At 33.7% G+C, this 12,870-nt stretch overlaps 1 protein-coding gene across 1 annotated transcript in view; it reads left to right on the plus strand.

Annotated features, from left to right (window-relative positions):
• The window catches only part of LOC118184716 (uncharacterized), a 94,004-nt gene extending 83,205 nt beyond the window's left edge, over positions 1–10,799 (plus strand). The window contains exons 4-5 of the mRNA XM_035354430.2: positions 2,333–2,398; positions 7,028–10,799. Of these exons, the coding sequence (XP_035210321.1) occupies positions 2,333–2,398; positions 7,028–7,440 (479 nt within the window). The 3' untranslated portion in view covers positions 7,441–10,799. The remainder of the gene's footprint in view (positions 1–2,332; positions 2,399–7,027) is intronic.
• The last annotated feature ends 2,071 nt before the right edge of the window (positions 10,800–12,870 follow it).

The following is a 12,870-nucleotide window of genomic DNA, read 5'->3' on the forward strand; positions in this document are numbered from 1 at the left end:
TAATAAAATTCCATAGTCAAGAATACACGTTAAAATTCTAACTGTATGTTCTTTTCATTTTTTAATGGCGACGTTCTCTTATTTGAAAGTACGTGGAATTAAATCCACAGCCCCGTAGTCAAGTTGTTTTTCCCGCCTTTTCTACACGTACAGTTTTAGAATGTTCTGGAAATATTTCAAGCGAACTGGATTGGCTGACGAGGCTGACGTCATTTCATGGAAGCTCCGCCTTTCCAGAGGCTATAAAAAGACTCGCAAAAGGAATATCGGGGCTTTTTCTTAAATGTCAGGATGCAGTAAACTTCATACAAAAAGTTATTAGTGATTCTTTTTATTTACTCCGTATATCTGATTTTGTAACTGCTATCTCCTGAATAATAATAAATGGATTCTGATTTTTAAACATATCGTCTGTTAATTTAAGCTACGACTACATTTATGATTCTTCAACAATCTACTTATTCTTGACAAAAGCTGGTACATCACATATATATATAACAAGTGGCCATAATTAAACTGACAGTGCTCACTGTGTTCTGTAGCGCGATCTATTTGCGAGAATGACGCCACATTTTGTAGGAAGATTAAACAAGACGGGGGACGAAGGATTCCGCGAAAAAAAAAAAAATTAGTTCCAAAAGTCACTGCTAGGGGAATATTTGGCGCTGTGTAATAGAAAATAGAGTGTTAACAAATGCAAATCAATACGGAAATTACCTTTTATTTTACATTCAAATGAGGTTCAATGTGGCTGCCGTTGTTGTGGACCACATATTGCAACCTGTGCACAGTATGCTCAACAGCAGAAAGTAACATGTCTGCAGGAATCTCCCGTACAGTCCGTGATATGTTATCCTTCAACGTAACCAGGTCCTGGACCACTCCTTGATAGACCTTGGACTTAAGGTAAGCCCATAGCCAGAAGTCGCATCGGGTAAGATCAGGCGACCGAGGTGGCCATGCAGTTGGAAAGTAGCGGCTAATGACTCTGTTGTGAATTTCTGTCGTAGCATCTGTTGCACCCGTACAGCAACGTGTGGAGGGGCTCCATCTTGCATGAAAATGATTTCCCCTAGGCATTGATTGTCTTTGCTGAAGTGTCGGAATGACAAAGCTGTTCAACATGTGGCGATATTTCTCTCCGGTAATAGAACAGGTTTCCAGTCCTGTCGGGGTAATGTTCTCATAGAAGAATGGACCTACGATAAATTCCGATGTGAACCCACACCAAACAGTTACCTTTGGTGAATGTAAGGGAATAGCTGTGACTGCATGTGGTGATTTGTCATTCCAAATTCGGCAGTTCTGGGTATTCACAGTTCCATGCAGGCAAAAGTGGGCCTCGTCTCCGTATAAGATTTTCCACGGCCAAGCATCATCCACCTCCATTCTGGCAAGAAAGGTGTAGCAAAAGTCAATCGTTTATCATGGTCGGGGGACAGTAACTCCTATACACGGCTGATCTTGTACGGATAGAAGTTGATAATCTTTCCTAAGATTATCCATACCGAACTGTAACGCATATCCATATTCCATAAGGCATATCCATAATAAAAGGTAATTTTATTCCGTATTAATTTGCATTTGTTAACACTCTATTTTCTATTACACAGCGCAAATATTCTCCTAGTGGTGACTTTTGGAACTAATTCTTTTTTTTCGCGGAATCCTTCGTCCCCCGTCTTGTTTAATCTTCCTACAAAATGTGGCGTCATTCTTGCAAATAGATCGCGCTACAGAACACTGTGAGCACTGTCAGTTTAATTATGGCCACCAGGTATATATATATGTGTGTGTGTGTGTCAAGTGTAATGTATCTATATTTGCCTTACTCTATATCCTTTATTAGTCTAACAATAATTCGAAAATAATTGAAATTTACTTAAATAGTATGAATGTACGTTGCACAGCGAAACTGTTTAAATCTAGCTTCTTGTTATAAGCAAACTAATACGTCTCGTGCAATAATAATAATTAGGAAATTTTTTTAAAGATTTTTTAATGTAACTGTACCGTGATGTGTGAGATTAATTCTAATCTCTGCCTCCGTTATTGACAAATTAATTCTTTCATGTACAATTTATGATTCTTTCATGTACAATTAAGATTTTTTTAATGTAACTGTACCGTGATGTGTGAGATTAATTCTAATCTCTGCCTCCGTTATTGACAAATTAATTCTTTCATGTACAATTTATGATTCTTTCATGTACAATTAAGATTTTTTTAATGTAACTGTACCGTGATGTGTGAGATTAATTCTAATCTCTGCCTCCGTTATTGACAAATTAATTCTTTCATGTACAATTTATATCCCTTATTTTTCTTCTAGATTCGATTAGAGAAGTATTTGGTAAATACTTTATGAAAGAAAGTCAGAGTGCCTCTACTTCTAACAGTAAGTTCGAACACTATTAACGTTTACTATTAATCATCTAATAAGAACTCCTTCTTATAATTTAAGAGTAAGTAATAGTTTGAGAACTGCTATTTTCTTGAGAATCATAACTCACGCTCTTTTTTTTTTAATTCCTTATACGAAGTAAAAAGGAAGTATTGTAATCGCGAAAAGTTTCAGGCAGCATATTTCAACGAAAATATCCATTTTGACCGCTATTGAATGCAATTTAACGATGTTTTTGCGTCATATCTGTACGTAAGGACAGAATAACAGACTCTTTTCCTTCAAAAAAATTATAAAACTGCTTTAAAATTAATTCTGAAGAGAATTTTTCGTGGCGTCTGTACGAACGTATGTACGTACGTACGTGCGTACGTACGTATCTCACATAACTCAAAAACGAGTAGCCTCAGAACGTTGAAATTTTGTATATAGGACTGCTATAACATGTAGATGTGCACCTCGTATTTTGGTTGCAATCGGCCGCACCAAACGTATATAAATATATTTATATATATATCCACTCTGTTACCCGGCTCAGTGATCTCAGTTTCTTGACTCTTATATGTTCGTAAATTGTACATTTTTTGCTTTAAAAATGATTGAATTATGTTGTTTTTATCTTCCGGTTAAGGATTTTATGCCTTTAGTAAATCTGTGTGCAATATTTATAGAATTATCAGCAATTTTAAAGTTGTTTTATTGCCGCTAAGCCTGTTTTTAATGGCGGCCATTGATGTTTACATTTGAAACAGGAGTCTAGTGGATTTGTTGCCAATCTAGATAAACTTAGCTTCGCAACAACAAAGATAACGCCTTCATTTATTATTGCCAATTAAATCATGCTTAATTCTTTCTGGAATTTTTTTGAGGAAATAAGTGTTTGAGATTTACTTCGTAATTTTTAATATAGATATTTTGAGTTTTTATGTATTTTTGCCTTCTCGCGAAGTGAGAACTGAATTAATTCAATGAGAAATATTCAATCGTCTGTGAAAAACTGTTTCTTTTTTGTTTTGCTTAATTTCTTTTATACATAGTTCTAGCTTTGTTATAGTATTTGAATAGAACATGTGGCAACGATTAGATAATTCAATTCTTTAGATGATATAAATTTTGTGCATTATCAGTTATAATATGAACGAAATATATACATTAACTTTTGTATAATTATTGGATTATATAACAGTTAACTTAGTCTCCGTTATATAATTATTATATAAGTTAACTGTTATATAATTATTAATACTGTTAAGTGAATCTAGCGCCAGAGTGTCGCTATGGTAAACAAATACTAGAGTGAATTTTAAAGAATGCATTTATTCTATTGTGGTTTATGCGCTGCCGGCGAAGTAGATTTAATTCAATCCAATAAGTTTAAATGAAATGCAAGAAAAAATGCGTAAAATTTAATATTCCAATTTAATATTCCAATACAATGAAGTCATGTGGTGTACGCATAAGTTTTTTTTAAATCTTAAGTTATCTTAAGTCTATAAGGTATTTCTCCCGCCTTCCTAGCATGCCTCTGTAGTGTAGTGATCAGCACAGTGGGGACGTATTCCAGAGGTCCGTGGTTCGATTCCCGGCTAAAGCATTGCTCATTTTCCTTATCTCATGTTTCGAAATAACTTGATGTCTCTACAGTGGCGCCCGAACTAAAAGGGTGGTGGATGATGATTCTCCACACCCAGGATTTAGCGACTGAGTTTCCTAAAATTCCCAGTCATCCTTTAAAAGGGGGAGCGTATAAGATATTTATCCCACCTTCTTAGCATGCCTTCGTAGTGTAGTGGTCTGCACGCTGGGCGCGTATTCCAGAGGTCCGTGGTTCGATTTCCGGCGAGGGCGTTGCTGATTTTTCACATGTTTTGGTTCCAAAAAAGTAAAGTATAAGTCTTAGAACTTTTTTAGCAAATGCTTATTTCATATCAATTTTCAATTATCCTAATTTAATTTTGCATTGATAAGTAAATAGAATACAATATCGGTAACAATTTTCAATATAACCTAAAATTCATTAGCAATGCCAGTGGTCTTTACAGAAACTATCATTTTTAGTTTAGGTAAATAATAGTTTTATATTTATTTTTGTGCATTTGTAGTTACTAGTTTATTGACTATTATTCATTACAGCTTCCTGCTTGAAAATCAGTCTTTGAGGTTAGAAAACGTCTAAATGTCCTTATATGGAAAGATTCTTCTAAGATTTAAGATTTTTCTAATTATGGAAAGATTCTTCATTTGTTATGTTCGTCTGCATTACGCTAACATCCGTAGATCGTCCATTAGCCTGAACAAGTGTTGCCACTGAAAGAAACGCAAGATTTTAAATCTGCTTTTTATGCCACTTTCCACATAGTCACTTGTCATCAGAATCCTGAAACTCGTGAAACATTATGTTTTTAATTCATCTTCCATATTTAATAAATCTGTTGTTGATAAATAAACTGAGCGATCTGAAAGCCATAGATACACTTCTTATTCATTGAAATCTTCATTTTATGTTTTAAAAACTTGGTGAATCTTCGGATTATGGTAACTTTTATGATTTTTTGGCGAAACTTTGGCGACCAACCCTGTTGCAGCAACCTGCTAGTTTTTTTTTTTTTTTTTTTTTTTTTTTTTCCCCTCAACATTTTTTTCAACAATCTGCTAGCCGAATTATGCTTATGCTACAACTTTTATGGAACAAAAGTGCTTAATCATGACGAAGATTAGGTGCGAAATCGGGAGAAAGTGTAGAATCGCCCACTGTTTGCCGCGTTTTTTAAGAATGCATATACACGGTATCCATGTACACGTCGACCTATTTTCGCTTAAAAACACATCCCAGAATTGCACAAAAATGGCATTGCGCACACTCTTTACTTTATCCATGTACACATCGACCTATTTTCACTTAAAAAGTCAAAGAAAATTGACTAAAATCCAATTCTTCTTACTCTTGTAAAAAGCGCCAAACAAATAAATGGGCGATTCTGAACTTTAGCAGCGAAATTGTTTCCAAGTGCTTATTAGCTAAAATCCCGATTGGAATTTTTCGGAAAATGTCACATTACATGTCTCATGATTTCTCATTTCTCTGAGACAAAATAATCTGTGATTCGAACTGTGTACTTCTCAGATTATTGCTAAAGTCCTAGCTAGTAACCTTTATCGCCTTACCAAAATGTCGCCAAACTATTTACCATATTCCAAAGATTATTGGACCCACCAGCGGCCGAGCGGTAAAGTCGCTGAACACTGGTAGTTCGGGCCGAGGTTCGAATCCCGCGAACGGGCTGGCTGCATGGGTGTTTTCGTGGTTTTCCCCATGTGTAACGTGTATACGAGCCAGTTTCCCTTAGAAAGTCCTCCACGAAGGCATCCCTCCCCCTTAGGCAGATAGCCCTAATGTGCTTTGCCATAATTAAATACACCAACACCAACCAAAGATTAGCCAAAAACGTATATAGCCAATACAGTGCATTTAATTATTATAATAATGAACTAATAAAAATATTTATGAGTATTTTTGCAGTAGTATTTTAATTCGCAAGGGTGGTTTTTTTTTTTTTTTTTTTTTTTTTTTTTTTTTCGTTGTTGTTGTTTTTGTTTTTGTTGTGTGTGTGTTTTGGGGGAGAGGAAGTTAGAAAGTAGATGTATCTAGTTTGCCTAGACTATGCATATCATTTTCTAAGTGCGCATATGAGAAAGAAAATTTCTAGATTTTCATGTGCTCTTAATCCACTTATAAGATAACAAACTAGCTAAATTTTTTAACTCTTTCTTTCAATGTTTTTCTTTCATTTTTCTCGATCTTTCATCTCTTAGTCTCCTTAAATTATTTTTAGACCTGAATTTTTTAAGAAAAGCAAATTTTAATTTTAAAACTTCTCTAAATTAAAAACACCCACCAAATTGTTACTTCTTATAATAATTTCTCGTACAAGTTGTGTTTAGCTGTTACTTCTTCTATACATGAGTCCATTGTTGTACGCATGTATGGATATTTTCGGATACAGTGGGGGAAAAAAATTCGGCTAATCTTTGGAATATGGTAACAGGTAGTTTGGCGACAGTTTGGTAAGGCTATAAAGGTTACTAGCTAGTACTTTAGTAGTGTACATGGATAAATTCAAGAGTGTGCGCAATGCCATTTTTGTGCAATTCTGGGATGTTTTTTTTAAGTGAAAATAGGTCGACGTGTACATGATGATACCATGTATGTGCAATTCTTAAAAACGCGGCAAGCAGTGGGCAATTCTGCACTTTCTCCCAAGTTCGCACCTAATCTTCGTCATGATTAAGCACTTTTGTTCCATAAAAGTTCTAGCATAAGCGTAATTCGGCTAGCAGATTGTTGGAAAAAAATGTTGAGTAAAAAAAAAAAAAAAAAATGCCTTTACTTCGTGAAAACAAAATGGCGTCCAAAACAAAACTAGCAGGTTGCTGTAGCAGGGTTGGTCGCCAAAAAATCGCCAAGTTACCATAATCCAAAGATTAACCAAATTTTTCCCTTGTTATTTTTTACTTTGCAGAGTAAAAATTTATCGTTTTATATAGCAATATGCTTTCATTCTACGTATTTTATTTTATTTCAGCATTTATTTTTATTTATTTATTTATTTTAATTTCTTCTAGGTGGCGGACAAATTCAATTGTGGCAGTTTTTACTCGAACTGCTCTCTGAACCAGAAAACAGTTCTCATATCGCATGGGAAGGCGAAGAGGGTGAATTCCGGTTGCTAAATCCAGAAGAGGTTGCGAGAAAATGGGGAGACCGAAAGTCGAAACCTAACATGAATTATGATAAGCTAAGTCGAGCTTTGAGGTATTACTACGACAAAGGGATCATGAGCAAAGTGAACGGAAAACGCTATACCTACAAGTTTGACTTCGATGGCTTGCTGAAGGCCTGCCAACCAACAGGTATTAGTGACACATGTTTCATCCAGCCAGATTTCGTGCCGGAATCCAGTGATTATAGCATGCTGAGAAACTTCAGTTTTCAAACGATCCTGAATAAGAGTGATAAAAGGTTGTCCAACAGATGACTGTTTACTTTACTTCTTGAAATAATTACCACATCTCGTTGCGCTAGTTGTACCAGTGAATAAAAAACATCAAAGCCGGCATATCTTCATTTTTCGTGGCTGGTCCACTGACAGGCTTTGTGACTGAATTTCACAATGATTATATCTTAGTACTAGCGGAAGTACCCGATGCCAGTTAAGTTAGACTGAAAGTAATGCATCTAATAACAGAGAGAACGATAACGCTGTAATCCTTCTCTGATAATGATGCAAAAGTCGTAGTCATATATTTTCAGATGCGATATGGAATCCACATAAAAAATTTCGATAGAAAAATAAACTAATTCTCTCTCATCATATCAGCAACAATGGCAAGCAGTTCTTAATGATTTCCGTCTTTCTAATCAAATGGTCATAAAAGCGAAAGTTCCATCAAATATTTCACCAATATTCAATTTTAGTCGGTTAAGGGATCTCATACACCTTAAACCCTTTATAATCTTCGAATAAGTGACTGTTGCAAGAATTGGGATAACTTATTTATTTTAAAAGCAATTACCTCCAACTTTTTATGGCTGACTACATAATATAGCTGCTTTCTGAAATCGTAATCAGAAAGTTTGTGTTGCCACAAATATTTTTATAATTTAATCCGCTTTGTGACAAAAATTTTCGTCATGTTTGCACCTTGCGCGCACAGTTTAAAATTATCTGTTGCATTATTTAATTCCATAGTTTATGTATAGCTTTTATAATATTTGGAAACTACTGTAAACCAAAAAAAACTGAGAATTTCTTGTCAAATTTTTATTTTATTTGGAGTTGAGTTTATAAAATGTATTTTATTAAAAAAATTTGTAATGTTTTCGTCCATAAAATTTTTCAGTATTAAAATATTCATCAGATTGTTGGTTCAGTTGGAAAATAGTGCCCATATAAAGTATTCCATTAAATTTTAAGTATGTACCATTAGCCATTTTTAAAATATCATGCGCGCAAGGTGGAAACATGACGAAAAATTTTGTTACAAAGCGGATTAAATTACAAAAATATTTGTGGCAACACAAACTTTCTGGTTACTAGTTTCCAAAGCAGCTATATTATGTAGTCAGCTGTAAAAGGTTGGAAGTAATTACTTTTAAAATAAATAAAATATCTCAATTCTTGCAACAGTCACATAATTCGAAGGGTTTAAGGTGTATGAGTCCCCTTAAATGTGGCCAAACATTGATCATAATTAATCATAAATTAATAACGCGAACAAACAAACACACTTTCTTCTTTATATACATAGATTTTGTAAAACTTACAAATTTTTGATTAACAAACTTTACGATGTGAAAGCGAGTAGTAGCAGCACTTTTCGAAACAAAAGCATTTTTATCTCCAACGCGCAAGACTGTTGCCACTCGGAAAAATGAGTGCGAAAATGAGTGTTTTCAGAGTTTTTAATTAATATCTCGGCTGATTAAACTCGTACGAAGATGGGAACAGACGAAATGGCTTCCGACGAATTTTTGGAATTGGGAATAATGTAACTAATGTTTGACAATGCTATTTTTATTTAATTGTAAAACTTCGAAATTTTTGATTAACAATCTCTACGATTTGAAAGTGAGCAGTGGCAACACTTATCGAAATAAAGCTCATTTTTATCTCTAGCGTGCGAAACTGTTGCCACTCGTAAAAATGAGGACGAAAATTAGCGTTTTCAGAGTTTTTAATTAATATCTCTGATTTTAGCTTTTGGGAGGGGGGGGAGTGGACATTGACCTTTCCCAGGACCCAAAAAAGAATTGTAGAAAGTTTGTTGACAATAGCTGTAGTAATGACTGAGTTAATCGCGAACAAACACACAAACAGACATTCTTCTTTGTAAAGATAGATAGTGCATAAGATGGATCAAAATCATACTCGTATTAACTATTTGCGGCATATTAACATATAACTATTTGCGGCTGAACTACCAGTAGCCTCGTTAATCAGTTTTATACAAATACTGTTAGCCCTTACTGATGCCATAAGTTCATTTGCTTATTTTCTTTTATTGAACAGTTAAAGTTCATGTGCCATTGCATGATAAAAAAGTCACATCCATTATATTACGGCCAGAAGGGCGTTTTTTAAATGTTTCGTGTGTCACCTTTATTTATTAAGTATCATGTTCTTTGCACTTAAACCACATAAAGTTGAATTCAACTGCAATAACACAAAATATTTAAAAACAGAAAAGGGCACATCTTTAGAATTTTCGATACACAGTTTTGCTCAATGGAAATAATTTTTTTCCCCCGTATACTTTTGCCGTTGCACGCTTTGAAATCGTTGATTTTGTTAATCAAAAAATCAAGTCAAAATTTTACAAAATTTGAAACAGATAATAAAACAGATTCGGAATTCAAAATTCGGGCTTCCAAGTGCCCATGCTCGGTTGGAGGACTTCGTTACTCAAAATTGGATGGCTGTAGGTGTAGTTCGACCGTCTCAAGCGCAACCCTGGTTGGCATTCTGCCAAAACACATAGACTCGTCCAAAAGGGGCGTTATTACTTGCTGCGACGTGAAGACGTCTTCTCTTCTCCGGAGAGAGCTATACTGGAGGGAAAGAAAGTCCCCATTCTTCCACCCTATTTTGAGAATAATTCGGTCCGAATGGCGCATGCGTGTTTGCGCTCATGGTTACGGATGAGGCGGTCGAACTATACCGTTGTTTTTTCACAATGCGAGAAATGCATTCATGCGAATTCTTCATTATTTAGTTTCTCTAAATATAATACATGGGGATAATATTTGGTGGCAACAGTTTGTAAAGTGAATCAACGCAGAAAGTGAAACAACGCAAAATTCCGTTCTGAGGCTAATAGCCCTTTTGGGCTAAAAAAAAAAAAAAAAAAAAAAAAATTAATCGATGCTTGTCTGGAACGAGTAAAAAGTGTAATTTAATCTGCAAGGATTCTAAATTTAATCTACAAGACAATTTAATTTGAAATTTAATCTACAAGCTAATGAAATTTAATCTACGCTAACAATTCATTAGCGTTTTTTATGAGCTGAGTCCTACTTTCGAATGAAATTTGAAATTAGACCATTTCACGAAGCATAGCTCTTTGTATAAGAATTTTAAGTGATGAAAATTCTTATGTTTTTAGAAAACCACCGATGTAAACTTCTAAGATTATCAATAGCTGGACTATTGATACACAACTGAACTGTAACGCTAGAAAATTTGTCCTTCAAGCATTTCCATACTTACAATAATAATGTACCTCTTACATGTCTACCATCAATATTGCCTCTTTTCGCCACATTTACTCTGCAGTACAAATGAGGGGCTTTGTATTTTTACTAATATGTTGTATTAAAATGTTATTTTGTTTTTGAGCTGTGTTGCTTTTATTTCATAGCTTTTCTTTCACATTTCATACAAACATCAAAATACGGTACAGTGGAACCTCAAGGTACGAGCACCTCTAGTATAAGTTGGCCCTGCTTTTACAAACAAAATAGTTATTTCAAAAGGAGGTGGCGCCATCTATTATAAATCTAAATAACTAACTAACGAAATTCGATAGATCGACAGTTGCGACAATAAAAAATTTTCTTTGATATATTTGCAAACTTAACAGTATACTAAACAGTTTCAGTAGAAAGACGCTGAGTGTGAAATGTTAATTTTTATGGATTTCATCATATATGTAGCATAAGCAAATGCTAGTTTTCCTCAAAAAGTTTGATTGGATGAAACAGTGAACGGGGTCCTAAAACTAGTACCGAAAGTTGCGAATTCGTTTAAACGAATTTAGCTTGGATTCAAAACTAAACATGATATTAGAAAACAGTTAAAATTTTTTAAATGTCTGAGAAAAATATCTGTATTTAAATATAAATTATATTATTCTGTAATATTAATATTGGGGGAAAAGGCCTGAAACATAAAATTAATTCAAATAAAATCATGTAGATGATCAGTTACGCACAGAAAATACAAGACGTAATTTTAAAATTGTAAGGAAATATTCGAATATGACGAAATTACAAAAATTCAAAATGTCAAAAAATTAGAATGCCGATTAAAATTAAATTAAGAACTATCGATTAAATTGAGATCTATCGAAATTAAATTAAGAATTATTAAAACTATCGATGGTAAGGTTATGTGAACTTATACAAATTAAAACTGTGTAGTAAGTAAATTAAAATAGAACAATAAAATACAAACTAAGTAAGGACTATTAAATCAATAGCACACGATTAAAAGTAGTTATAAATGTACTGCCAATGTTGAATACCAGATGGCGTACAGATTGTTCATCGTATAATTCTTTTAATGTTTTATTTTTCGTTTTGTCAGTTGGCAATTAGATGAGTTGGACTCAAGATGCAGTAAAAGAACGACGACGATTAAGACGTAAATAAAAATGTCTTGAAGAAGTTAATTCAATTTACAACAAACTTATTTGTTAAAAATGTAAATACTTTAAATATAATTAAACGTGCTGTCCTTTCAAGTAGTTTAGATATCTTTTTCAAGAAGGTATTACCACATAAATGTAAAATAAAATGTTTAATTTAAAAATATTGAACAACGTAAAGAAATTATAAAGCATTGAAAATGCTGAAGATATCAAAATATATAAAATTAAAAAACATACAATTGAATTAGTGACGTCAGATCTTAAGATTGTGAAAATGAAGTAACTCATTATGAGTAGAAAATCGCCTCCTGTCTATGAACATCTTGTTTCTATAACTACTACTTTGCATGCTTCTTTTAAAAAAATCTGATGTACACGCCACATGACTTCCTTGTAGAGAATATTAAATTATACGCATATTTTGCTCATTCCATTTAAATTTATTTCTTCGAATTTCATTAGATATATTTCTCATTCAATTAATTCAGTTCTCATTTCGTGGAAAGGCAAAAACACATAAAATCTCAAAATATCTTCATTAAAAATTTAAAAATATAGAAAAATATAAAACACCAAACACAGTTGAAGCAATTAAAAAGGCAATTGTTACGATTAAAATTAGAAACATTAATTTCTACGCAAAAGCAAGCAATCGGCCAGCGGGCAAAAAGGCATATTTTTCGATGCACAAAACTGAAAGTTTGCTGTTGGTCCCACTCTGCAAAAAGACGCTGAATGTGCAGAAACTGACTTAATTCATTATTCTCCTAAGTTTCAAATGTAAACAAATATGGCTGCTATAGTAAAAAATTAGGCTTAGCCGCACTTTGTTGATTATTCTACACCTATTGCATGCAGATTAACTAAAGGCATAAAAAATCTTAACTGGAAGATACGAACAACATAGCACGAAGCTTTATTTTTAAAGCAAAAAATGTCCAATTTACCAACATATAAGGGAAAAAAAAAAAAAAACAGCGCACGAGTATGGCCGATCGCAACCAAAAAGAGATGTGCATTACTACATGTTATAGCAG

This window comes from Stegodyphus dumicola, chromosome 1, assembly GCF_044657685.1.
Source record: "Stegodyphus dumicola isolate Sdum_Otavi_A_Nest chromosome 1, ASM4465768v1".
Taxonomy (NCBI): Eukaryota; Metazoa; Arthropoda; class Arachnida; order Araneae; family Eresidae; genus Stegodyphus; species Stegodyphus dumicola.